Source organism: Mustela nivalis, assembly GCF_964662115.1.
Source record: "Mustela nivalis genome assembly, chromosome: 12".
NCBI classification, from domain to species: Eukaryota; Metazoa; Chordata; class Mammalia; order Carnivora; family Mustelidae; genus Mustela; species Mustela nivalis.
This window is the reverse complement of record NC_139031.1, coordinates 68156906-68184755: the sequence shown is the minus strand read 5'-3', so window position 1 is coordinate 68184755 and position 27850 is coordinate 68156906. Positions and strand designations below refer to the sequence as shown.

Here is a 27850-nt window from a genome sequence, read left to right as displayed (position 1 = left end):
GAGTTCATACCAGTTGGTTGCATGGTACAGAGGGAAGTGGTTTTTGGATTCCAGTTTTAAAATGAAATGACACATTTAAACTTATTGACAGCATGGTCTTCACATGCAGCAATTAGTACATCTGGGCTTAAATGTTTTGAAAACAGTATTTTTTTTTTAATCTATTCCACCTTGTCCCCTTTCTTCAAACTATGTATTGTGTATATATTTAGTACAATGAATCTCTACATTTGTTTCTATCTTAGAATATAAATTTAGGCAAGAGTCATCTTGTTATCCGGTGCTCAGTACATCATAGTCTTATGTTTGTAGACATGAACATATTTGTGAAGATAATATAATTTGTATTCTTTTGGAAGACTTCTAGGCATGTATAGTGGTGTAGCTAGATGTGTGAATAATTTACACTTGGATCCGTTTGGTGAGAAAAAGCTTGCTATGATTTCAATAATTTCAACTTTTTTTGGAAAAGAATTTACATATACATCTTTGTGTATCTCATCCAAACCCATTAAATTTGAGCAAAAGATCAAGAGGTAACATAGGAAAGAATCTCCTTTCCTCTAATAAATAAGCAAATAATGTAGCTAGACAGTGGCTGAGTGGAAAGTAGAAGGTAGTAGTAGTTCTAAGATTCAATTTTCTGGTTTGTTAAACCGTGACAAGTATAATAAAAATTAATTGGTGAACTATAACACAGTTATTTGTATAGTCAGAATTTTTCTTTGGGAAGAAATAAGATTAACAATGTCTTCCTTTTATCTACCCAAAAGAATGTTGGGATATAGTTAGATTAAATTTATTTGCATAATATAAATATAAATTTATGTAAAGTTGATTTTATGAAGGTGAAAATAATTGACTTATAGAAGAATACCTTTATTCAGGTGAATGATTGCTGAGTTGCAACCCAGAACTTTTTTGTGATTTTTTTTTTCTTTTCTTTGCCCTCTGCTTTTAGCTTTTTCCTGAACTCATGCATCAGTATCAAGTTTTTATTATATGTATGTGCTATAAAAGATACATAATGATGAGATAAAAATAAACCAAGGCGGCGGGGGGAGCAGAGGGAATCAAGACTGGTTGGTTGTAAAGGTGGTAATTTAAAAAGTAGGGATTACTTTACTCAGTGGATTAAGCCGCTGCCTTCGGCTCAGGTCATGATCTCAGTGTCCTGGGATCGAGTCCCGCATCGGGCTCTTTGCTCAGCGGGAGCCTGCTTCTCTCTCTCTCTCTCTCTGCCTGACTCTCCGCCGACTTGTGATCTCTCTCTCTGTCAAATAAATAAATAAAATTTAAAAAAAAAATAAAAAATAAAAAAAATAAAAAGTAAACATGAAGTGTAAACATAAAAATTTACTCCAAAATTATGACATAAGTATGGGAAATATTTTATATTAATCTCTGCAAGCCATGTGTACATCTGGATGGCCATTCTAATTCTTCTGTGGATACGTACCTATAGCCAGTGTGGTAAGTTTAGAGAAGTGTCACTTCCTCTTAATGATTCTTCCATTTCATCCCCAACCCCACCTGGTAAAGGTAACTAACTTCAGTGTTTTCTTGTTTATTTTCCCTCTGTTTATTTTTGTCATGATATCAGATATATGCATTAAATTTTTTCTATTTCTTATATATATATGATTTTAAATACATATGTTATATATGTATTGTGTATATAACTTACATGTTACACATTATAATTAAAAATTTTTCTCATATATGTGTATCATGAAGGTAATTTTTTAAAAATTTTAATTCCATTATCATTAACATACAAGGTGGTATTAGTTTCAGGTGTACAATATAGTGATTCAGCAATTCAATACTTAGTGCTCATTAAGATAAGTCTACTTTTATTTATTTATTTATTTATTTATTTATTTATTTATTGAGAGCAGGAGGAGGGAGGGGGATAGGGAGAGAGAGTCTTAAGCAGGTTCAATCTCATGACCTGAGCCAAAACCAAGAGTCAGATGCTTAACTGACTGAGCCACCCAGGCGCCCCCAAGATAAATGTACTCTTAATCCCCTTCACCTATTTCACTCATCTGCTCACCCACCTCCCCTCTTGGATGGAGGTAGAGAATATAATGCTAAGTGAAATATGTCTGTCAGAGAAAAAAATTTATGTGGACTATTAGAAAAGAATGGATGAACAAAGGGAAAAAAAAAGAGACAAACCCCAAAACAGAACCTTAACTATAGAGAACAAAAAGATAGTTACCAGGAGAAACTTTTTTTTAGTTAAAAAAATTTAAATATGCATGTATCATTTAAATATGCATGTATTATTTTTCATAGTTGTATAGTACTTTTTTGGTTTATGGACAGTAGTTTATTCAGCCAGTCTCCTGGTTGGACATTTAGATAGATTCCAGTATTTTGCAGTTACAAATAATCCTTCACAATGAATAACCTTGTGCATATATAATTTTGCCTTGTTTCAGGCAAACAATGCCTGAAACAAATTCTTAGAAGTAAGATTGCTGGGTCAAAGGGAACATACAGATGTAGTTTTGTGAAACAATGCCAAATTCCCTTCCTTAGGATTATATCATTTTTCATTCCCACCAGCAATGTATGATGGTACTTTCTCTCAGCTTTGACAACAGAATATATAGAGTGTCAAAGATAAACAAAGCCAAATACTAAATCAAAGTTTTATGGACAGATTTTCAACCCCTAATATACTGTTGAAATAGGGCAAAGAATCCACTGTGAACCAGGCTCAACTTCCATTTGTACAGAGGTGACTGAACGTTTTAAAGGGAGAGGGATGAGGCGACGCTCAGAGTCAGGGAATGAAAAATTACAGAAAACAGGAATTGGGGCTTAGTCCCTGTGAAGCCCATCTTATTACACTTTTCTTCAGTCTAATTGCATTGGCTAGTACTTTCAGAACATTGTTAAATAGTGGTGGGGATAGTGAGCAGCCTTGTCTTATTCCTGATCTGGACCATAGTAGGTGTGCTGTAGTTTCCTTATCTTAAAGAAATATCCATCCATTTTAGTTTTTTTTTTATGAGTTATTATGAGGAACAGCTGTTGAATTTTGTCAGACAGTTTATTCCAGTATCTATTAGGATAATCATTTGGTTTTTCTTGTTAGACTGTTAATATGGTGAGTTATATTAATAGATTTGTTGGATTGAACCATACTGCCATTCTTGGCATAAACCCAACACAGGTAGTCTGGCTCAAAGCTTAACAACTCCTTTATTTCACTACTTCCTAGTTGAATTTCAGAAATTTGACATGTTTGCACAAAAGTGAACTGAGCCATACAAGTTTATGTTTTTATTAATTGCTTGATGAATTATTTTTAATTTTTGAAATTTATTTTCAACGTAACAGTATTCATTGTTTTTGCACCACATCCAGTGCTCCATGCAATCTGTGCCCTCTCCAATACCCACCACCTATTTCCCCCAACCTCCCACCCCCACCCTTTCAAATGCCTCAGATTGTTTTTCAGAGTACATAATCTCTCATGATTCATCTCCCCTTCCAATTTCCCTCAACTCCCTTCTCCTCTCTAACTCCCCATGTCCTCCATGCTATTTGTTATGCTCCACAAATAAGTGAAACCATATGATAATTGATTCTCTCTGCTTGACTTATTTCACTCAGCATAATCTCTTCCAGTCCCGTCCATGTTGCTACAAAAGTTGGGTATTCATCCTTTCTGATGGAGGCATAATACTCTATAGTGAATATGGACCACATCTTCCTTATTTATTCGTCCGTTGAAGGGCATCTTGGTTCTTTCCATAGTTTGGCGACCGTGGCCATTGCTGCTATAAACATTGGGGTACAGATGGCCCTTCTTTTCACGACATCTGTATCCTTGGGGTAAATACCCAGGAGTGCAATTGCAGGGTCATAGGGAAGCTCTATGTTTAATTTCTTGAGGAATCTCCACACTGTTCTCCAAAGTAGCTGCACCATCTTGCATTCCCACCAACAGTGTAAGAAGGTCCCCTTTCTCCACATCCTCTCCTACACCTGTTGTTTACTGTCTTGTTGATTTTGGCCATTCTAACTGGTGTAAGGTGGTATCTCAATGTGGTTTTAATTTGAATCTCTCTGATGGCTAGGATGATGAACATTTTTTCATGTGTCTGATAGCCATTTGTATGTCTTCACTGTAGTAGTATCTGTTCATATCTTCTGCCCATTTTTTTTATATGATTGTCTATTTTGTGTGTGTTGCATTTGAGGAGTTCTTTATAGATCCTGGATATCAACCTTTTGTCTGTACTGTCATTTGCAAATATCTTCTCCCATTCCGTGGGTTGCCTCTTTGTTTTGTTGACTGTTTCCTTTGCTGTGCAGAAGCTTTTGATTTTGATGAAGTCCCAAAAGTTCATTTTGGCTTTTGTTTCCTTTGCCTTTGGAGACATATCATGAAAGAAGTTGCTGTGGCTGATATCAAAGAGATTACTGCCTGTATTCTCCTCTAGGATTCTGATGGATTCCTGTCTCATGTTGAGGTCTTTTATCCATTTTGAGTTTATCTTTGTGTATGGTGTAAGAGAATGGTCAAGTTTCATTCTTCTATATATAGATGCCCAGTTTTCCCAGCACCATTTATTGAAGAGACTGTCTTTTTTCCACTGTATATTTTTTCCTGTTTTGTCAAAGATTATTTGACCATAGAGTTGAGGGCTCTCTACTATCTGGGCTCTCTACTCTATTCCACTGGTCTATGTGTCTGTTTTTATGCCAGTACCTTGCTGTTTGGTGATCACAGCTTTGTAGTAAAGCTTGAAATCAGGTAACGTGATGCCCCCAGTTTTATTTTTGTTTTTCAACATATCCTTAGTGATTCGGGGTCTCTTCTGATTCCATACAAATTTTTGGATTATTTGCTCCAGCTCTTTGAAAAATACCGGTGGAATTTTGATCGGAATGGCATTAAAAGTATAGATTGCCCTAGGCAGTACAGACATTTTAACAATGTTTATTCTTCCAATCCAAGAGCATGGAATGGTCTTCCATCTTTTTGTGTCTTCTTCAGTTTCTTGCATGAGTGTTCTGTAGTTCCTCGAGTACAGACCCTTTACCTCTTTGGTTAGGTTTATTCCCAGGTATCTTATGGTTCTTGGTGCTATAGTAAATGGAATCAATTCTCTAATTTCCCTTTCTGTATTTTCATTGTTAGTGTATAAGAAAGCCACTGATTTCTGTACATTGACTTTGTATCCTGCCACGTTGCTGAATTGTTGTGTTGAGTTCTAGTAGTTTGGGGGTGGAGTCTTTTGGGTTTTCCATATAAAGAATCATGTCATCTGCGAAGAGAGAGAGTTTGACTTCTTCATGGCCAATTTCGATACCTTTTATTTCTTTTTGTTGTCTGATTGCTGTTGCTAGGACTTCTAATACTGTGTTGAACAAGAGTGGTGAAAGTGGGCATCCTTGTCGTGTTCCTGATCTCAACGGGAAGGCTGCAGGCTTTTTCCCATGGAGGATGATATTTGCTGTGGGTCTTTCATAGATAGATTTGATGAAGTTCAGGAATGTTCCCTCTATCCCTATACTTTGAAGTGTTTTAATCAGGAACGGATGCTGGGTTTTGTCAAATGCTTTTTCTGCATCATTGAGAGGACCATGTGGTTCTTCTCTCTTCTCTTATTAGTTTGTCCTATCACATTGATTGATTTGCGAATGTTGAACCATCCTTGTAGCCCAGGGATGAATCCCATCTGGTCATGGTGGATAATCTTTTTAATGTGCTGTTGGATCCTGTTTGCTAGGATCTTGTTGAGAATCTTAGCATCCATATTCATCAGTGATACTGGTCTGAAATTCTCCTTTTTGGTAGGGTCTTTGCCTGGTTTGGGGATCAGGGTAATGCTGGCTTCATAGAAAGAGTCAGGTTTTCCTTCTGCTTCAATTTTTTGAAACAGCTTCAGGAGAATAGGCATTATTTCTTCTTTGAGAGTTTGGTAGAATTCCCCAGGGAATCCTTGATGAATGTTTTAATATGCACGGAGCTTAGAGGAGGGCAAGGTCATTATGGAGAGAAAAAATGTTTTGAAAAAGAGAGGATTGCTACCAATATGTGCTCATTTGCTGTGTAGCTTATTTCTACAAGCTGTTTACTTTGGAGGGCTTAATATATATCTGTCTTACTAGCCTTTCATTGTTTTATCTTCATGATTGGTTATACTAGTTTGATTACAAAAGGAAGAAATGTTATGAAATCTCAAATGATGAACCAAATGCTCCATTATGATAGAAAGAGCAAAATGGAATGGAGGTATCACTCTCTCTATAGAAAAAAAAGGGCAGAGTAACAAGCTGGTATTTTATACAAAGAATAGAGGTTAAAAAAAATCTACTCATTTTCATTAGGGAGATTTGAGACTACATATTGTTTCATGGCCATGTTATGTAAAACATTATTTTTAAATGTTATTAATAGATATGGAATATCTATAATATCCATGTGATTTCTAGAATTTAGGGATTGTCAAAGGTACTTAATTTACATAAATGACATAATAGATTGATTTCTTTTTGCAAGTTGTGATAATTTTTAAAGGTGACTTTTCTCATTTTCTTCAGCATGTAACACCAGACAGCTATATTCCATGCCTTGCTGACCTGTGCAAAGCACTGTGGGAAGTTATGCTCAGCTATTACAGGACTATGGAATGGCATGAAAAGCATGACAGTGAAGATACTACTTCTGCTTCTGGTAGGAAATTATTTTATTTTAAAAACAACTATAAATATGCCATATTTCTGGAATAAGGAGAAAAAAAAGGGATAGCCATTTCAGGAATTTGAGTGACCCATAGGTTAAATATTCACTGAAGAAAGTCATTCAGCTTCTATAAAAGCTCCATTACCTTCAGGGATTAACTGGCCCAAAGGTCTTCTTAAGTGATAGATACTACCAGTTTTCATGAATATGTGATGATGGCTTTAGGACTAAATTCTTAACAAAGGGCTTTTAAGAAAATTAATTGCAAACTAAGTAAGTCACTGGTCTGTCCAATTTGCTGTAAAAGTAATGCTAATGTTTAATATAAAGTCTGTTTGCTAATTTTCAAGTTGTACTCATAAATCTGGAGTCTAAGAATTAATAATTATACTTTCCTGGGGTGCCTGGATAGCTCAGTCAGTTAAGTGTCTGCCTTTGGCTCAGGTCATGATTCCAGGGTCCTAGGATTGAGCCCCATGTTGGACTTCCAGCTCAGCAGGGGGTCTGCTTCTCCATCTGCCTCTTCCCTCCCCTTCATGTTCTTTCTCTCTCAAATAAATAAATAAAATCTTAAAAAAAAATTTTTTTTTAAATTATACTTTTCTTCCTACGAAAACACAGCAGGACTTACAATTTCATAAAAACAAGGTTTTAAAATAGTAATCTTGGAATGGAAAATACAACTTTAAATGATTATGGTATAATCAGCTACATAAAGAACAAATCTTTGAACAATAATATTAACTAGACATATTTAAATTACTTCATTTGTATAGTTATGTATCTTAAGTGGTTATCCTTGAACAATAATAGATGAAGTATTCAAAATATGTTAAAAAGTGAAAAATGTTTTTATCAGCATTCTGTTTAATATGGGAAAAATAAATTACACTGCACAAGTTTTTTGTGTTGCATGCAATTTAATGTAGCTAGTCAATCAAATTAGTAACTTGTAATTTCTGAGGTGCTTGATTTCTGTGTTTGGGTGGCTGGAAGAACACAATTCATACTGTAGGATTCTGGTAGTATAAAAGAGGTAAGTTTAATGTTTATCTTGACTTATAAGAAGCTTATAAATATTGGTAGTAGATATAGATAACAAGAAATAGCAGAAAATAGCAAGAAGAAAATTCTATAGAAGGATTTTCATCCTTTTAGAAACACTGCTGGGGGAATGTAAAGAAGGGGAAAGAGGAGAAAGCAGAGAAAAGGTGTGGGCCCTGAGCCAGGTTTTTGCCAGACTGTTTTTACCCCGCTCCTGTACTCTCATCCCTCTGCTACCTCTGTGAGCAGTCAAGAGACACCTGGCTTCAGATTTTGACTCCCATTTTCCAAAGATGAGAATGTAAAGAAGGGTATCTTCTCTAGGCTCAGCTTCCTTTTTAAAGTGGGACGTTAAAAAATCAAAGCAAACAAACAGTTCCATAGGGTGGTGTAACGCATCTACCTGAAAGTTTGCTGTCAATTTTAGGGGTAATGTAAAGTGCTTACACTGGTTTCTGCTGATACCAAAGGAAATGGGTCAAGAGATAACGATGATGATGATGAAATGTCCACAGGCCTTTACTTTTCTTTTCTTTTCTTTCTTTCTTTTTTTTTTTTTTTTTTTATCTCAGGTTACTTAGGGAATTGCTGGGCTTCCTGGGACTCCAGACCTTCACAAGTTTATCCTGTTTTGGCAACCTTTTTTTTTTTCTAGGTGTGGAAACTGTTAAGACATTGCAACACCTCTTTTCTCTTTGCTAGTACATTATTTAAGGAGAAACCTGAGAGAAAGTTCGGAACAAATTAATATACACCTTAGATATAAGAGTTTAGGGGATGATACGTATTCATCATAATGAAGTTTGTTTTTTTGCTGCAGGCTCATAGTTTGCAGGAATTTTTTTGTATATGTATGTATTTTTCACTGGGGTATACAGTGAAACTTAAAATACTGTTTGAGCCCTATATACTTAGTGCTCTTCACTATAATTCTTTGACCTGATTCTGGGTATCTTAAGAATATTCAGGACTCTGATTAGCTTAAAATCTGACAATATATTGAACTAAAAAAAAAATCATTTGTTCACCTGAAATTGTTCCTTTCATATTCACATTAAGGAATACAATTGCAGGAGTCAGTAATTTGAATCTTTTTCTTCACACAACTTCATGAAGGTGATAGGGTCTCAAGATGTCGTCTGCTGTAGTTCAGTAGTGATACTACTGGTATCCTAACACTACCATTCTAAAAGAAAACTCTGAAGCTGTCATCCAGGTGCGCTTCCCTGAGCTACTGGGTCCCTGATAGCCAGACCATGCAGATAATAAGGCTTAAGCTGTAGAAGGGGTCACAGGTACAGTAGGCATGAATATGGGGTCTGGCCTAGGCAGGGGCCTTTTGCTGGTTACCAGTGCTCACCCTGCTAGCCTAAGATGAAATAATATCCTCTTTTTTTTTTTTTTTAATATTTTATTTATTGACACAGAGAGAGAGATCACAAGTAGGCAGAGAGGCAAGCAGAGAGAGAGGAGGAAGCAGGCTCTCTGCTGAAGAGAGAGCCCGACGTGGGGCTCGATCCCAGGACCCTGAGATCATGACCTGAGCCGAAGGCAGAGGCTCAACCCACTGAGCCACCCAGGCGCCCCTGAAATAATATCCTCAGTTGTTCTACACAGTTTATTCACAAAAAGGCATAATCTGTTTAATATAAATGCATATACATGTATTTTTAGTCGCTTTTAGGGAGAAATTTGTTTTCAAGCAGGTCATGGCTCTCACCTGTTGAATTGGACTTTGTTAGATTATTTGTCTGGAATGGATAAGACTATTCTGGATCATGAAAAATATAAAGCATGTGCATCATTACCTTACTGCATGAGCAGTTCTGCAGTCTGTACTCTTGTTAACATGCATATTAACTGAAAGTTATGTTAATGGGTCCAGTAATGCCCCAGCAGTAGGCAGTATAGAAGTCACTGAGAACCCCATCTCTGGGATCACAGTATTCAACTCGGAATCCGGGCTCCAATTGCATATGTACTGAGTGATCTTAAGTTTAAAATACTTAACATTTCATGGTCTAAGTTTATATAGCTTATCAAGTGTTTTTAATCCGAACACCTATTTTTGACATTGTTTTGATTGTATAAATATTGAACATATTTTCTATATTTTACATAGGCTTACAATATATGAGAGTTAAAATGATTTCTTTCTTTTTTTTTGGAAACAATGTTGTGAAGCAAATCTGAAATGTGTATCCTCTTTTATTTTCAGAAGGGAGTAATATGGGTACTGAAGAAACTAATTTTGATCGTGGCTACATAAAAAAGAAATTAGAACATGGACTTACACGAATATGGCAGGTTTGGGTTTTTTTAATTATTTTTTTTTTACAAAAACAACAGAAAGTTTCATGTCTAAGCTGTTTTAGAAATTCAGTGTTTGAATTTTATGTACTTATTTGCATTCTTATGGAGTTAATTCTGTGTTTTTCTTTGGACTAAATCTGTTCTTTAATTTCTTTAATTTAGCTCACAGTTGTATTTGACTGTAAATCTTTTAATTTGAATATCACCATTGGAAATATGCATAGATTTCTTTAATACATTTTTGCTTTTAGTGTCCTAGCAAATGTATGCTTTCCTAAAGAAATTGCTTTCTTATTGAGATACTCTATTTTTATTTCATTCATTTGTGTTTTCTTTCCTTTTCTATTAATTTTAGGAAAAGGATAACTAAATAGGTAACGTAATTGGGCTGAAATCTAGTATAGAATGAAAAAAATTTATCTCAGTCAACGACTTTTGTTCTTTGAGGGCATCTTATGTATTTCTTGGCTGAACGTACCTTCTGTAACTTTTCTTTTGCAGTTTAGTAGCATAATTGTTGTTATCAGATAAATTTGTTAATTTGTTAAAATTTATTATTTCATAGATAAAAGTGTAATTTCATTGAAGATAACTCTTTTTTGTTCTTTATGGACTGCCCTTTTGGATCATATGATAACTATTTTTAATTTTTTGAGGAGCCTCAATCCTGCTTTTCACAGTGGCTGCATTAATTTACATTTTCACCAACAGTGCACAATCCTTTATCACCTCCTCAACACTTGTTATTTCTTGTCTTTTTGATTTTGGCCACTCTGACAGTTATAGGAGGATAGCTCATTATGGTTTTGATTTGCATTTCCCTAATGATTAGTGACATTGAGCATCTTTTCATGTGTCTGTTGGCCAACTATATGTCTTCTTTGGAAAAATGTCTACTCAGATCCTCTGCCCGTTTTAATTGGATTATTTGGGATATTCAGTGTTGAGTTGTATAATTTCTTTATATATTTTGGGTATTAACCCTTTAAAGTTTTACATAAGCTTACAATACATGAGAATTAAAATATTTTTTTTTAAACAAAAATGTTGTGAAGTAAATCTGAAAGTGTATCCTCTTCTATTTTCAGAAAAGAATAGCATGTATTTGCAAATATCTTCTCCGATTCAGTAGGTTGCTTTTCCATTTTGTTGATGGTTTCTTTCACCATGTAAAGTTTTTTATTAATCTATGTATTAATCTTGTGTCCCAATACCTTATTTTTGCTTTTGTTTCCCTTGCCTGAGGAGACCTATCTATAAAAATGCTAATAAGGCTTATGTCCAAGAGATTACTGATTATGCTTTCTTTTAGGAGTTTTATAGTTTCAGGTCTCATAGTTAGGTCTTTAATCCATTTTGAGTTTTTTTTTTTGTTTTGTTTTGTTTTTTAAGGTGTTATTTATTTGAGAGAGAGAGGGGGCAAGCAAATGGAGGGAGAGGGACAAGCAGACTCTGTGCTGAGCAGAGCCCAATACCCGGCCTGATCTCAGGAGAGATCAGGAGATCATGGAGATCATGTCCTGAGCTAAAATCAAGAGTTGATTGCTTAACTGACTGAGCCACTAGCTGCCCCTATTTTGAGTTTGTTTTTGTGTGTGGTTTAAGAAGGTGGTCTGGTTTCATTCTTTTGCATGTAGCTGTCCAGTTTTCCCAGCATCATTTATTGAAGAGACTGTCTTTTCTCCATTATATATTCCTTTATCATACCATAAAAAGTGTAGGTTTATATCTGGGCTCTCTATTTTATTCCATTGATCTACATGTCTGTTTTTGCACCAGTACCATACTGTTTAGATTAGTACAGCTTTGTAGTGTATCTTGAAATCTGGAACTGTGATACCTCCAGTTCTGTTGTTTTTTTCTCAAGATTGCTTTGGCTTTTTGGGGTCTTTTTTGTGGTTCCATACACATTTTAGAATTATTTCTTCTACTTTGGTAAAAAATGCTGTCGGTATTTTGATAGGGATTGCATTAAATCTGTAGGCTGCTTTGGGTAGTATGGGCATTTTAACAATATTAATTCTTCCAGTCCACAAACATGGAATATCTTACCATTTGTTTGTGTTGTCTGCAGTTTCTTTTGTTATTGTTTCATAGTTTTCAGAGTAAAGGTCTTATACCTTTTTGGTTAAGTTTCTTCCTAGGTATTTTATTCTTTTGGGCACAATAGTTAAGTGGAATTATTTTCTTTTTTTCTTGTTAATATTTTATTTATTTATTTGACAGAGAGAGAGATCACAAGTAGGCAGAGGCAGGCAGAGAGAGAGGGGGAAGCAGGCTCCCCGCTGAGTAGAGAGCCTGATGTGGGGGTCAATGCCAGGACCCTGAGATCATGACCTGAGCCGAAGGCAGAGGCTTTAACCCACTGAGCCACCCAGGTGCCCCTGAAATTATTTTCTTAATTTGTCTTTCTGCTACTTTGGTATTAGTTTACAGAAATGCTACCAATTTCTAGGTATTAATCTTGTGTCTTGCAACTTTACTGAATTCATTTACTACTCCTAGTAGTTTTTTGGTCGCATCTTTAAGCTTTTTTATGTATAATATCCTGTCATCTTCCAGTGACAATTTAAGTTCTTCCTTACAAATATGGGTGCTTCTTCTTCCTTCTTCTTGTCTTATTGGTGTGGCTAGGACATCCAATACTGCGTTGAATAAAGTAGCAAGAATAGCATCTTTGTCTTGTCCCTGATCTTAGAGGAAATGCTCTCAGTTTTTTTTCAACACTGAGTATGTTAGCTGTGGGGTTTTTATGTATGGCTTTGTTATATATTAAACTACTTTTTATTTACCATTAATTATGGGTTTAGGCTGACTTTTTTCTGAATATTATGTTTACTGGAAAGGGAAATCTCATTAAGTATACATCTAAAGTCAGATATGAATTGTTTCTGATTTAATCTCCTGATTTAGTCTCCTACTAATAGACACTAGTCATACGTAATTGAAATTGTAGAATCCATGATAGAATTTCTGGTAACTCAGTGTGCTTTGAAATATTGGCCTGGCATTTTATATAGTCGGTTTCCATTCAGTCTGGCAACTTGATTTCATTCTAGGTAAAGGAAAATCTGCTAAATAGGAGAGTTGTTTTTTGTGGGTTTTTCTTTTTTTTTGTAAGATTGTATTTATTTGCCAGAGAGAGAGAGAGGGCGCCAGTGAACACAAGCAGGGGGCAGTGGTAGGCAGGGGGAGGAAGCAGGCTGTCCACTGAGCAAAGAGCCCAATGCGGGACTCGATCCCAGGACCCCCGGATTATGACCTGAGTGGACGCTTAACTGACTGAGCGCCCAGGTGTCCCTAAATATGAAGTTTAGTAAAGCTGTTCTCATTTAAGCATTTGGCCAGTTAATGGAAGTGATCATGCTTTTGAGTATAGACTATTGTGTGTAGGTTTCATCTCCATCACTCCAAGTCTCCTTTGCCGCCCTCCCCCGACCCAATTCTCAATAGTTCTGAAACAGTATTTTGCATACTTTGGGAACTCATTGAGTATTAATTGAAATTATAAGGCTCAGTACAATTGAAAAAAGCAGAAACTCTGAAAAACAAATGTTTTTTGATAACACATTCAGCTGGCAAAACCTGACCTGATTTGAATTCATTTAGTAGCAGAACCAAACCTGTATTGTCTTTAAGGTTTTTTGTAGTATTTATCTCATTAAAGTGAACATTTATATGTTACAGGAATATTAATGTGTTTTATTTTAGGATACTGCCTTAGACTCCACTTGTGGGTGTTGAATATATATGTTATATACATTTCTAAGCTTAATACATTTCTAACATCTGAAATGTTGAATTCCAAACCACAAATCAGCATGTGACAATTTGTATACATTTATTATAAATTTATTATAGAGATAATGAAAAGTGAAAAGCATAAAAAGATAACTTTTTTAATATAAAAACTAAACTCAAAATCAGAAAGACTGATTTTTTGATATGAAAATTTTTAGAATATTTTCCATGCGTTTAGACTAAAAAAGAAAATTTATAAGAAAAAGGTCATGTCAGTTGTACAATTTGGCAGACACTGTGGATTTAAGAACATGTTGGTGAACCCATGGTACTTGACCTTTTGGAGCTTACAAATCAAACTAGATGAAAGTCTCGATATTCCAAGATTTTTATTTTCATCTTTAAATATTTGATATGTAAGAAATTATTCATATTATTCTTATGCTTCTTATTTCTTTTTACAATAGAGCATTGGGATAGCAATATTTTTACTTCTTGTGAATTTGAGATTTTCTTTACATCCTAGAATGTCACCCATTTTAAAAATTTATGCCTGGGCATTTGGAAAATAACCATGTATTTCTTCTTTGTGGTAGGAGTTAAGTTCTATGTGTATATTAAAGCAAGCTTATTATTAATTTTATTATTCTAATCTATATCTTTATTTTTTCTATGTTTCCTTGGCCTGTGTAATTCTGAGGGAGGAGTTTTAATCTTCCAGAAGGATTGTAATTTTGTCAGGTTTTTATTTTATTTCTAATGTTAGCTTTTGCTTTTTATACTTGGATGCTATGTTGATTGATGCTGCAGTGCTAATAACCACTTTACCTACCTTCTTTGTATGTAATTTCCTTCATTAATTTAAAAAAATATGTGGTTCTATTGTCCTGAGGCATTTTGCTGTGAATTCTAGCTTGCTTTATTATTACCATCGCTATGTTTATTTTGTTCATATTTTCCTTTGACTGTCCCTTTATTTTAAAGGCTTTTAAGTCATGTTTTAATTGTGTCTTTTATAAATGTAAAAGAAATATTTTTTTGAGAGAGACTTTATCTTTTAATTGGGCAATTTAATCTGTTTATATTTTTATTGGTGTTTAATTCATAGTTCTTTAATTATTAGAGAAGCTGAACATTTAAAAATCGATTAATTATTGGTTTGTGAGTTATTTGCTCATTTTTTGCTTATAGGTTCTAAGTGATGTATGTGATAATGAGTAATCTCCTATATGTCATTTGTCTATTTTCACTCCTATATGTCTATTGTCTATTTTCAATATGCAGATGATCAGCATTTTTATAAGATCAGATCATTAACCTTTATCCTTTGTGACTTATGCTACATTTCTTCTCTTTTTTTAAAAGTTAAAAATTCCTTAATTTTTTATTCCTAGTACTATTACCACTGTTCACAGGGCTATATAACTGATGTAATGAAAAGAAAAAAAAAGCGATACGAGATGAAAGACTTCAGGAATGTACATCTAATTGACACTATATTGCATTAACCAATACCTGCACTTTGTTGTAAACTGTGGCTATGACAGTCCTGAACAAGCAGGCTTTCCTGTTTAAGCTGCAGTAACTTTTCTGACTATGGATCATCGTTCCTTCTGTGGCAGATTTTTAGTTCCTCTAATGCATTCGGGATGACTATTTCAAAGTAATCTGCAGCTTTCCTGACAACTTCTTGCTCTCTCTCCTACTACGATCTGTAGCCCCTTTCTTCTGAATTGTTTTAGAACCTTCTGCTTCCATATCCACCACTTTTACCACCAGAACCAGAACCATCACCATAGAGACTGCCCAGGTTTCTTCCACCAAAACTGCCTTTTTCACTGAAGTTTCCACCACAATACATAAAGTTGCCAGATCACCTCCACGATGTCTTATGATCCAGTAGATGGCATTTCTTGTTTAGAAAAGGCCTTTTTCACTTCACAGTTAAGCCCATGAATAGTGTGGTATTTCTGAACAACATTTTTATCAATTCTATCATGATCATCAAAAGTTACAAAAACAAATCCCCCTCTGCTTGTCTTCCATAATTTTTGTGGTTTCAATCTTGCCATACATTTCAAAATTGTCTCTCAAATTATATTCTTCTGTATCTTCTTTAATAACCCCAATCAAAGTTTTCTTCGCTGTGAATTGGGCACCAGGCTTTACAGAATCCTCTCTAGAAATAGCTCTCTTTATTCTGGTAGAGGCCCATCAACCTTGTGTGGTCAGACACATGTTCTGCATCCATGTCTTCAACACAAGTATAAGTCACAAAACCAAAACCCCAGAAACATTTTGTGTGCGGAGGAGGGGAATCTCTCATCACCACATGATCTGTAAGCGTGCCCCATTTTTCACAATGTTCTTTTAAACTGTCATCTGTAGTTTCAGAGCTCAAACAACCAAAAAAAGTGTTCTCAACTGCTCTGGTTCCTTTGGATCTTGTCCCTCTTTCCCCAGTGGCAGTGGCAATGGCATTGTGTGTGGGTTGGGCTGGTGGGTGACTGGGCAGCAGTTTCACCTGTTTTGAGACCAGATTCGCCTCTTCCCACTTGAGTTCAATATCTGTGTTACATTTATTCTTAAAATACTTCTTGTGTAAAGCTCGGGTTAATATTCATCTGGTAATTATAGACATTTATCTAAACTTTATATTAATTGCTATATCCCTAATACCTAGAGTACTGCCTAGAACACTTAGGAAGTACAACACTTAGTAAAATATTTTTGCTTTATTGCATTAATTTTTAATTTTTTGAAAACATATAAAAACAGTTATCTAATCCATTTGTATGTCTTTTGATATGTGATCCAAAGAGAGGAGAGAGGAGTTTTTCCCTCCAAATGTATTTTTTTTTCCCTCTATTACCTTCTGAATAATCTTTTTCCTTGTCTCTTGTAGCAAGGTCTAGTGGAAAGAGGAGACTCTGAAGGTAGAGAGAACTAGGATTCATCTCTTAGCATTGTTATTCATGGGGCATGTGAACTTAGGCAATTACTTGACCTGTTTTCAGTTTTTCTTCTCTTTGGAGGATAATAAATGCCTGCTCAACAAAGCTGTTGTAGAATTAAAGATAATATATAAAGTTCTTAGTATAATGCTGATAAAATATAAACAGTCAGCAAACAGTAGTGTTTACTCTTGATCATTAAGGTCTTGTGTATATACTAGCACTAGTTCTGAGTTGTTTGTCCTGTTTTGTTGATTCTTTGGATTTTGGCAGTATTCTTTTAAAAAAAAATAGTTTTTCTACTTCTGATCTCTTTCTGTCAAATAAAGAAATAAAATATTTAAAAAAATAGTTTTTAATATATTTAGTACAAGTAGAACAAGTCCTTCAATATCACTTACAACTTTTATTCCATCTTTTCAGCTTTATATTTTTAAAAGAAGTTATTGCTTGTTATTTCTGGTGAATTTTAGAATGATTGTTTATTGGAAAAGTTTTTTGTGATTTTGGTTAGAATTTCACTGAACCCCTACATTAATTTGGAAAAGGTGACATCTTTATACTCATTCAGTCCCTCGACTCTCATTTTATTTAAATTCCTTTTGAGTCCTGTTAGGGTTCTTAGCTTTTTCTTACAGGTCTAATGCTGCCTATTAAAATTATTGCTAAGTATGTTATATTTTTAATATTTATTTAATTAATTGATTTTTTAAAATTTATTTTTTAAAGGTTTTATTTATTTGACAGAGAGAGAGAGATCACAAGGAGTCAGAGAGGCAGGCAGAGAGAGAGAGGAGGAAGCAGGCTCCCTGCCAAGCAGAGATCCCGATGTGGGGCTCTATCCCAGGACCCTGAGATCATGACCTGAGCCGAAGGCAGAGGCCTCAACTCACTGAGCCACCCAGGCGCCCCTTTAATATTTATTTTAAATGGAGTCTTATTTTAAGATACTATAGCAGAAATACATGAAAACTTAATTTTTATGTATTGCACATAATCACTTCACATAGTTATCTTATTCTAATTATTTTTGAATTTATTATTTTGAGGTTTCTAGCCTAGCAAGCCACTCATAAATGATGATGATTTTGATCTTCATATCCAAAATGAGGATATAATTTTTATCTTACATATATGTATGTATTAGTAGTGATGGTCATTATTGTTATTTTTATATCTGATGTTTATGGAATTGTCTCTGTGATATCACTATAAGAATATTGATTATTGGCCTAAATATATATTCTTAAGAATGTATTCCTGTCTAATTTCAAGGTGTAACTATAGAATAAATGGTTCTTGGAACTTACATTTTATATTTTGGGTTTACTTGAAATATTTTTTGTTTTTTTTTCAGGATGTTCAGCTAAAAGTAAAAACCTATTTGCTTGGAACAGATTTATCTATATTTAAATATGATGATTTCATCTTTGTTTTGGATATAATCAGCAGGTACTTTGTGAGATCTTGTTTTATTCTTTAGTTTGAGTCATTCAACCATGATAAAGAAATCATGAATCAGTGAGTTATGTATAACTTTTTCATGGAAATGAAGACAATTGAACATTCATAATCCAATTTCTGCTGGGTGTATGTGAATGTGTTTAAATATTTCTGCCCTTCAGATGTCTGTAAACCATAATGAATTTGTGAAAGTTAGAATTTCTTTAAACTTCCATTTTTATGGTGTGTTACCTTTGAAGAAAGATGACCTGGACTACTTTTGTTCTGTAATAAGGATGTTGCTGAAATTTATGTAAATCTTTTTATCCAACTAGGTTGATGCAAGTTGGAGAAGAATTTTGTGGTAGCAAATCTGAAGTTTTACAAGAGTCCATTAGAAAACAGAGTGTCAATTATTTTAAGAACTACCATAGGTAAGAACTGTAATAAAACATGAATAGACTTATTTAGGTAATGAGAATACTTTGTCTAACACTTAAACCTTATAGCATTAATTGGTTTAAAACAGTTACTTTTGAATTTGAAAGAATTCATTCTTTGTAGCTCTTTTTGTGCTGGTTAAGGACAATTTTTTTTTTTTTTGCCAAAAATACCATAAAATATTCTCATTTCTTATTTATTTTAAATTTTGATAGATTGTCCTGAAGCCTCAAAATGTTGAACTAAATATTGAACCAATTTCTTTATGGGTGAAAGATGATTATTATGTTGGAGTTCACCAAAAGAATTTGATCACTATCCTATATCTGCATACATGGTGTGAGCTAGTAAGGAATTAGATCAGTAGAGGTAGCAGTCAATGAGGGGTACTTGAAAGCATCTGCCTTTTAGGGGTAAGAAGGCTTCGGAAGAAGGCATGATATTCAGAATCTAGCTATAAAGTCAAAATTATGTATTACAAGATGGGATTGGGAGGGAGACAAACCATAAGTGACTCTTAATCCCACAAAACAAACTGAGGGTTGCTAGGGGGAGGGGGGTTGGGAGAAGGGGGGTGGGGTTATGGACGTTGGGGAGGGTATGTGCTTTGGTGAGTGCTGGCGATTCACAGACCTGTACCCCTGGGGATAAAAATATATGTTTATAAAAAATAAAAAATTAAAAAAAAAAGAAAGAAACTGCAAAAAAAAATTATGTATTACATTGCAAAACAGTAACTACTGACTTTAGAAAGGGTGATTAGGAATGGTTTTGGGAATGGGGGAAGGTGGGATAGAGTGTTTAATTAGCAGTATGATTGTATGCTTAAAGCAGCAATAAATTGAGAGAGCTATTTATTAGACCTTTCTTTATATAAGGTGTAGACTATACTATATCCCTTATATATTTTATCATTTGAATTGTTAGATCTTACTTTATTCCACATTTTAATTTTTGAAATTAAGTTTTGATTTTGTTGTTCTTTGGTGCCAGGGAAAGTAAGAATTCTATTTATTTATTTATTTATAATTCTTTATATTTTATTTTATTGGGTTTTTTCCTGTCTCAATGACACACACACACGCGCGCGCGCGCACACACACACACACACACACACACACATTTATTTATTTAATTATGTTCAATTCTGCTTTTTCTTCTTGGTCAGAGTCAATACCTGGTCATAGTCATAGGTGCCATGTCAGAAGAGAGATTATTGAACATCAAATCAATGATTAATCATTAAATATATTTAAGTATAAGTGTTCTTTATTATTATGAACTATTAAATATGCTTAAGATTTAAACCGAAGCAGAGAATTTGAGTTTTGTAGTTGAATTCAAAGAGAATTTGAGTTTTGTAGTTGAATTCAAAGAATGTTTACAGGCGTCTAGGTGGCTCAGTGGGTTAAATCTCTGCCTTTGGCTCAGGTCATGATCCCAGGGTCCTGGGATCAAGCCCTGCATCAGGCTTTCTGCTCAGCAGGGAGCCTGCTTCCCCCCACCCCTTTGCCTGCCTCTCTGCCTACTTGTGATCTCTCTTTCTCTGTCAAATAAATAAATAAAGTCTTTAAAAAAATGTTTAGAAGATTTATTTATTTTTTATTTTTTTATTTTTTTAAAGATTTTATTTATTTGACAGACAGAGATCACAAGCAGGCAGAGAGGCAGGCAGAGAGAGAGAGGAGGAAGCAGGCTCCCTGCCGAGCAGAGAGCCCGATGCGGGGCTCGATCCCAGGACCCCGAGATCATGACCTGAGCCGAAGGCAGAGGCTTAACCCACTGAGCCACCCAGGCACCCCTGTTTAGAAGATGTAGAAAAAAAAATTTTTAATTGACTAAACCTCAGGAGAACAGTGGGAAGGGGACAACATGAAACCTTAATGCTGCCTTTATTTATATATATATTTTTCCCCATTAAACTTAAGCCCTCCTGAAATAATGGCCTGGCTTGTACACATTGCTGTACAAAAGGAAGAGTTTTAAAATCATAAATGGGAAAGGATAAGGAACTATGAAGGCCCAAAAGGCTCACTTACCTGTCACAATGAAAGCATGACAGGTGTCCATTTCCCAAAGATTACTTGTAGTCAGTAAGACAACTGGGAGACCTTTTGGTGTTCATAGTGACTGTACAACATGTGCAGTGGAGAAAAACCAACTCTGATTTATTTAATGGGTCTCCATTCTGCTTTCTACTTCACTTATTGTCCAAAAGTGTCTGTCATCTGGGGCAGCCAGGTCTGGGCATTTCTAGACTATGACCATGATGGAGATTCCTCTCCAAAGTTTACCTTAATGAAATTAGACTATAGAAATGAATTATTGAGGGACACCTAGGTGGCTCAGTGGGTTAAAGTCTCTGCCTTCAGCTCAGATCATGGTCCCAGGGTCCTGGGATTGGGAGCCTGCTTCCTCCTCTCTCTCTGCCCGTGTCTGTGTTTACTTGTAATCTGTCAAACAAATAAATAAAATTAAAAAAAAAAAAAGAAATGGATTACTGAATGTTTCCAAAACACTCAACATTTTAATGGACTTCCCTTAGAAATATGTATGAAATTTCTTTCCCGTTGAAGAGACTATACACAGTACTTTTAGAAGGAGAGCTGGATAGGGGAGATAGTAGACTTGAGTTCTTATACCACTTTCAGTGCTTGCCAGCTCCCTGACACTGGACAAATCATTTAACTCTCTGGCTGATTGCTCTGTCAAACTGCAAAAAGGGGTGGCTAGATGAAAAGATCTCCATAAATGATGCCTGTAGATCTTGCCCTTTTTTCTTTCTGTGTTGTATATTGGAATACTGGAATAGGTTAAAAAGTAAAAATTTAACTTTTCTAGAAGTACTCTTTTCTATCCCCAGTATCAAAATGAGTCTAGTTAATATATTGGCTATGGTCATTCTCTCTCCCAGCAGCTGCCATTTGGAAAATTATAATAAAAATCATTTGGTAAAGTTAGTGCCAACTGTTAATGGGTTCTGCAGTAAATCTTTTTCTTTAGAAAGCAAGATAAACTTAACAGTTGGTTTAGAAATGATGCCAATGTACATAATACTGAGTTGACAAAAGTCATTACGTTAGTTAGTGATGAATCTATTAAATTCCAATTTAATATCTTCTTCACCAAATCATATTACATAAATATTTAAAAGCAGTATGAAACATGGTGAAATATAGATCAAGTGGGCTTTAATTTTGTTAATAAAAGTGTTAAAACATCCTTACAATTTGTTTCATAGTCTTCTACTGCCAAATAGAGCTCCTGAGAATCAAGAAATTCTTAGACCAAATTATTCTGACTTAGAGTCCACTTAGGCTATTAGTATAAGATGATGGCATAATAAAAAAGTGAAAATAGAAGCATTTTACTCTGTGGGTGGAACATCTATTTATATAAAGTGTACTCAGTTGCTTGTGGTAGTTGTATAAAAGTCTGTATGTCATTATCTTTTTCTAGGGCAAAATTACATGAGACTGTGAGGGAACACAGTCTCTATCAATGTGAATTCTTCTACAAAAATATAGTTTTATTCGCACAAATTCCTTAATGTTCAGTGTTAAGTTTGTATACATCCAATACTATCATTCTTCTGCCAGATGTGATAGAAGTCCCAAAAGCACAAATTATCTGATTTAAACAGTAATGTCTTAGAAATTATGTAGTTTAATTGCCAGAACATTCTGTTTAACAAGTGCATGTTAATTTGTAATTACTCTAATGATCAAATCTTATAAAATATTTTTAAGGATTCTAAAGGTCCAGCAACTGGTGTTAAAAGAGAAGAGAGATCATCTCTCCTTTTAGGGAGAAAAACTTTCCCATTGTCTGAGGGTTTATTTTTATAATATTGAAAGTATAGAAAGTATCAGAAGTATAGAAAGGTTTTTATTTAAAGTATCTTTAAAATGTGTGTTTCTAGAATCAAGTTTATTATCCATATAATTCTTTTTGTTTTCTGCCTGGACTAAGTGATTTAATCTTTTTTTTTTCCTAAAGATTTTATTTATTTATTTGACAGAGAGAGTCACAGCAAGAGAGGGAACACAAGTAAGAGGAGTGGGAGAGGGAGAAGCAGGCCCCCTGCTAAGCAGGGAGCCTGAGGCCGGGCTTGATCCCAAGACACTGGGCAGCCTAAGTGATTTAATCTTTTTTTTTTTTTTTTTTTTTTTTTTTTTTTGTTGAGTACTGAGCCTTATATCTTCTAGAACTCACTTGCTTTTTCTCCTCCTCATATATTCTCTGCCAAATAAGCGTTTTTGGCTAAGGTTTCAGAGAGTGCAGTACATAAATGTTCAGTAGTTTTAGTTTTTTTATGATAGAGCTCGAGATTTTTTTTTTTTTTTAAGGAAACAGTCTAACAAACGTAAAGGTTTAAATATGTAAGTGCCCAGCCTGTTTTAACTACTATTGTTGTGTAATGAACTATCCTGAAACTTAAGGGTTTAAAACCACCATCATTTTGTTATGATTTCATGTAATCTGTGAGTCAGGAATTTAGGAAGAGATGAACTGAATGAATCTGTTCCTTAGAGGATTGGCTGCGGTGACTGAGTAGTACTCAGCTGACGGTAGGGTTTGTCTAGAAGATCCAGGACGGCTTTGCTTGCACCTTGGTGGAGGTGGCTGGAAGGATGTACATAGTTGAGTTTGTTAGCCAGAGTGCCTGCATGTGGTCTTTCCAGTATGATGAACTAGGGGTGGTTGGACTTCTCTTATATGGCACCTGGCTTCCCACAGTACTAGTTTTCCAAAAGCCCCAGGTCGAACCTTCATGGCCTTTTCTGATGTAGGCTTAGAAATCATGCAGTCCTTCTACCATATTCCACTGAATACAAGCATGTCATGAGGCTACCCAGAGGCAAGAGGAGGGAAATTTGTTGGGGAAGTGGTAAGGTCATATTGTATAAAAGAATGTGTGTGGGATATGAGGTAATTATTGCAACTTTCTTTGCTATGTTCCTTAGGAAAATAGGGGCAATATTTTTAGAAAGCAAATGTTCCTGGACTTGGTGGTAATGGTACCAATAAATTATCTTTAATATTTAAAATACTATAAATTAGATTATTTAAAAGTAAAAACATACAGGTTTCTAAACTGTACAATAGGGCTTAAATTTTAGAGTTAAAATGAGAACAAAGTCTTAATGGTATCTTTCTGATGTTAGACTAACTCCCTCTGCCATAGTATATATAATAGTGGTAGACCATTCTTAAACTCCTCTTAATTAGTTTATACTGTTGTTATTGATTTCCAGTATTCTTCCTGTGTTTGGGGCAGTGTGGTGTTATCAGTGGTCTTGGGTTCCTACCTCTGTACTAACTAGCATTACCACCTCTGTAATTTGGTTTTTTTATTTCTCTGAGCATCAAGTTCCTTCTCTTTAAATGTTACAGGCTTATAGCAGAACCTTTACCTTCCTTGAAGTGTGTGATTTTATCATTTGTTTTTGGAACCTGCCTTTTACTGCATCAAGTCTTTTATCAGGTTAATTACAAGATCTACATTTCACGCAGTTCCAATTCATGGATTTTTTCCCCCTTTAATTAGTAGGTCAGCATATTTGAGATGCTTCTTAGATTGGTTATTGTCTTCTTTACAATATTTACCCTTTAAAATCTTTTAAATTTTATTTGAATTGTACCTGTTCTTTTGTACACCATGGAGCTTCTTTGTATCCTATTTGTATCTTGTTTCTTAAAGACATAGGGGGCACCTGAACTGCTTAAATGGTAATAATTAGGTTTGCTTTTGACATAATATGTCAGCATTCATTTGTTATTCAGCATTTGATTGCAGTTTGTAGTTTATGTACTCAATGCTTTTTCATCGTAACTGTTATTCTTTATGTGTATTAGTAGAGTCAAATAGAAGAAAAAAACAAAATGCAGATCTTCCAATTTGTGTAAAAACGTTCTTGGGCAAAGAGATGTAAAGGAAGTTTTTCGTAGCTTTAACGAATCAATTTGGATAATATTAATGAATTTATCATTCACAGTCACAAAATAAATAACTATGTTTTTGACTATGTTTTTTCAACAGTGGTGCAATGAAAAGAACAAGATTTGGAAATTAGGGTCCCTCTGCTGTCTACTAATCGTGACCTTGTGACCCTTCACAAGTGGATTGATATTGCCTAAGGCCCTCTGTGGCCATATTTTTAAAACAAGCCTGCCTTTATTGCATACAGTTTAGTTAGGGGAGTGAGAGGATTGTTAAGATTTTTTTCTTTTGGAAAAAATTTATTACAGTGTAATATAAAATGTACACATCTTAATGTACAACTCCATAAATTTTAACATATATTTATACCACATAAACCACCTGGGTTAAGACACAGAATTTTTCCACTGCCCTGGAAGGATCTCTTCTGTCCCTTCTCATTCAGAACCATCCTTAGAGATAACTGCTATTTTGGCTTCTATCACTATTCATTAGTCTTGCCTGCTTTTAGCATTGTATAAATATTTTTTATGCCATTCTGAATTGTTTTGCTTTTTTTTGTTTTTGTTTCTGTTTTTGTTTTTTTGCTTTTTATTTAAAGTTTACAGTTATTTCTTGCACATACTCATACATGTATACACATACACATATATGCATATTTAAGCTGATTTAGGATATTGACCTGAAATTCCTGTGATCTGGTGGTTAAAGCATTTTATTAAACCTAATAATTAGTTGGGAGATTCTTTTGAATTTTCTATATATACAGCTATGCCATTTGTGAATAATGACGGTTTTATGTATTCATTTCTAATCTTTATACTGGTTAGGACTTCTGGTACGCTTTTGAGTAGAAGTGGTGACAAGGCGCATCTTTATTGTGCAGTGCTTTGTCAATAGGTATGATATTTGTGGAAGGCTTTTATAGATACTCTGTGTCAGATTAAAGAAATTCCTAAGAGACAAAGTGTACTTTAAGTCAAGAGGTATTGCTAAAAATAAAGAGAATACTTTCATAATGATAAGAGAGTATTCATTAGGAAGATAAAACAATCTTAAATTTGTATGCCTATACTGACATAGCTCCAAGACATATAAAGCAAAATATGTAGACTAAAAGGAGAAATAGATTTATAATACTAGAATTTTTTTGTGTGCCACTTTAAGTGATTGATAATGGAAGCAAAAAAAAGTCACTAAGGATATGTGTTTGACCAACATATTCAATAACATTTGCCTCTTTTTTATGTGTATGTGTGTGTGTGTGTGTGTGTGTGTGTGTGTCCTTGCCTGTGTGAGAGACAAAACAATTGCAGAGTAGATATTTTTTTCAAAGGCATACAGGAGTTTATCAAAATCAATCATCCACTGTGCCATAAAGCAAGTTCTTTAAAAATGTCACAGGATTGAAATCACAGAGTTTACATTCTCTGACCACAGTGAAATTAAACTAGAAGTAAATGACAGAGATAACAAGAAAATGCACCCATATTTGGAAATTAAGCAACCTATTTCCAGTGATCAAAGAAGAAAACATATAGGAGTCAGAAAATCTTTTTAAATGAATAATAGTAATAATAAAACCATGGCATCAAAGTTACGGGATTCCTAGCGGAAGGGAAAATTTCTAGCTGTAAGTGCACTTTTTGGAAAAGAGGAAAGTTTGAAAATTAGTGCCTTAACTTTCCATTTCAAGAAGTTACAAAAGTGACAGTGAATTAAACAAAAGGAAAGAGAGGGAGGAAAATTATAGAGCAGAAATCAATGAAATAAAAAGCAAGTATGTAATAGAATTCTATACTAGCAAGACTGAATAAAAAGAAAAAAAAAGATACAAATTACCAATATCAGCAGGACTTTATCTATAGATCCTATACATTAAAAATGTAATAGTATATCAACTGTTCCTCAATTTAAAAAAAAGAATGCAGTAAATGTGTAGTGATATAGATACATCATAAAATGATAGGAACAACTTTATCCTAATAAAATTGACAATGTAGATGAATTGAACAAATTTTTATAAAACCAACTTAAGAAGCTGACAAAAATAAAATACAGAATATCTGCTAGACTGTGTCTTTTAAAGAAATTAACTCTATACTTATTTATTTACTTACTTTTTTAGAATTTATTTATTTATTTGACAGAGAGAGATCACAAGTAGGCAGAGAGGCAGGGAGAGTGAGAGAGAGAGAGAGAAGGAAGCAGGCTCTCCACCAAGCAGAGAGCCAGTTGCGGGACTCAATCCCAGGACCCTGAGATCATGACCTGAGCTGAAGGCAGAAACTTAACCCACTGAGCCACCCAGGTGCCCGACTCTATACTTTTTTAAAAAAATATTTCATCTCTAGCCTGCTGCCTTCTGTGGTAAATTCTATCCAGCATTTAAAGAGAAATATCAATGCCAACTCTTTCAGAGAACAGAGAAAGAGAGAATGCTTCCTAACTTACTTTATGAAGCCAGCATAACACTGATACCAAAACATAACAAGGACATTACAAAAAAGAAAAATTATAGAGAAATGTCTCTTAAGAATGTGGAACACTACATCAAAAACTAATGATGTACTGTATGGTGACCAACATAACACAATAAAAAATATATATATAATCACCTAGGAGGTTTTTTATAGGCATTTGATGACTTCCAAGTGAATAAACGTCATATGCTAGTGTCTTAAAAAAAAAAAAAAAGAACATGTAAAAATTCTAAACAGATATTAGCAAATTACATTCAATGATATCTAAAAAGGATAATGACATCACAAACAGTAATAGTATAGGAGAAAAAGGTTAGCTGAATATTTAATATTAATTTAATTTACCAGTTAGCAGAAGATAGGGAAAAAATCCCATAAGGATTATCATAGTAGATGAAGAAAAAAAACTTGATAAAAATTCCACCCTGTTTCATAATTATAAGAAATCATGCTTGTAATTTTTACTTTCAAATTATGGCCTTGTATTTAAAGTGTGTGTCTTACTTCTTTTGTTGTTGTTGTTTTTAAATCCAGTCTGATGTATTTTGTTTGAACTAGTTGGTTTTTTTTTTCCTCTTTCTATTTAATGTATTTATTGGTATAGTTGTATTTAAATCCATCATATTGCTGTTTTATATCTACAAGTCTTAATCTTTTTACATTTATATTTTGTCTTCCTTTATTTTGGATTGATCATGCATATTTTTTAGTTTAATACTTTTTGGTTTCTCAGTTAGCCTTTTAAAAATAGGTTCTTTGAAAAACAATCTGA

General features: G+C 34.3%; 1 protein-coding gene across 1 annotated transcript in view; it reads left to right on the top strand.

Annotated features, from left to right (window-relative positions):
- VPS50 (VPS50 subunit of EARP/GARPII complex) overlaps window positions 1–27850 on the top strand; it is a gene marked incomplete at its 3' end in the record, with an annotated part of 104804 nt that overhangs the window by 49417 nt on the left and 27537 nt on the right. Inside the window, exons 14-17 of the mRNA XM_082692424.1 lie at window positions 6574–6706; window positions 9978–10066; window positions 18125–18219; window positions 18546–18644. Of these exons, the coding sequence (XP_082548550.1) occupies window positions 6574–6706; window positions 9978–10066; window positions 18125–18219; window positions 18546–18644 (416 nt within the window). The remainder of the gene's footprint in view (window positions 1–6573; window positions 6707–9977; window positions 10067–18124; window positions 18220–18545; window positions 18645–27850) is intronic.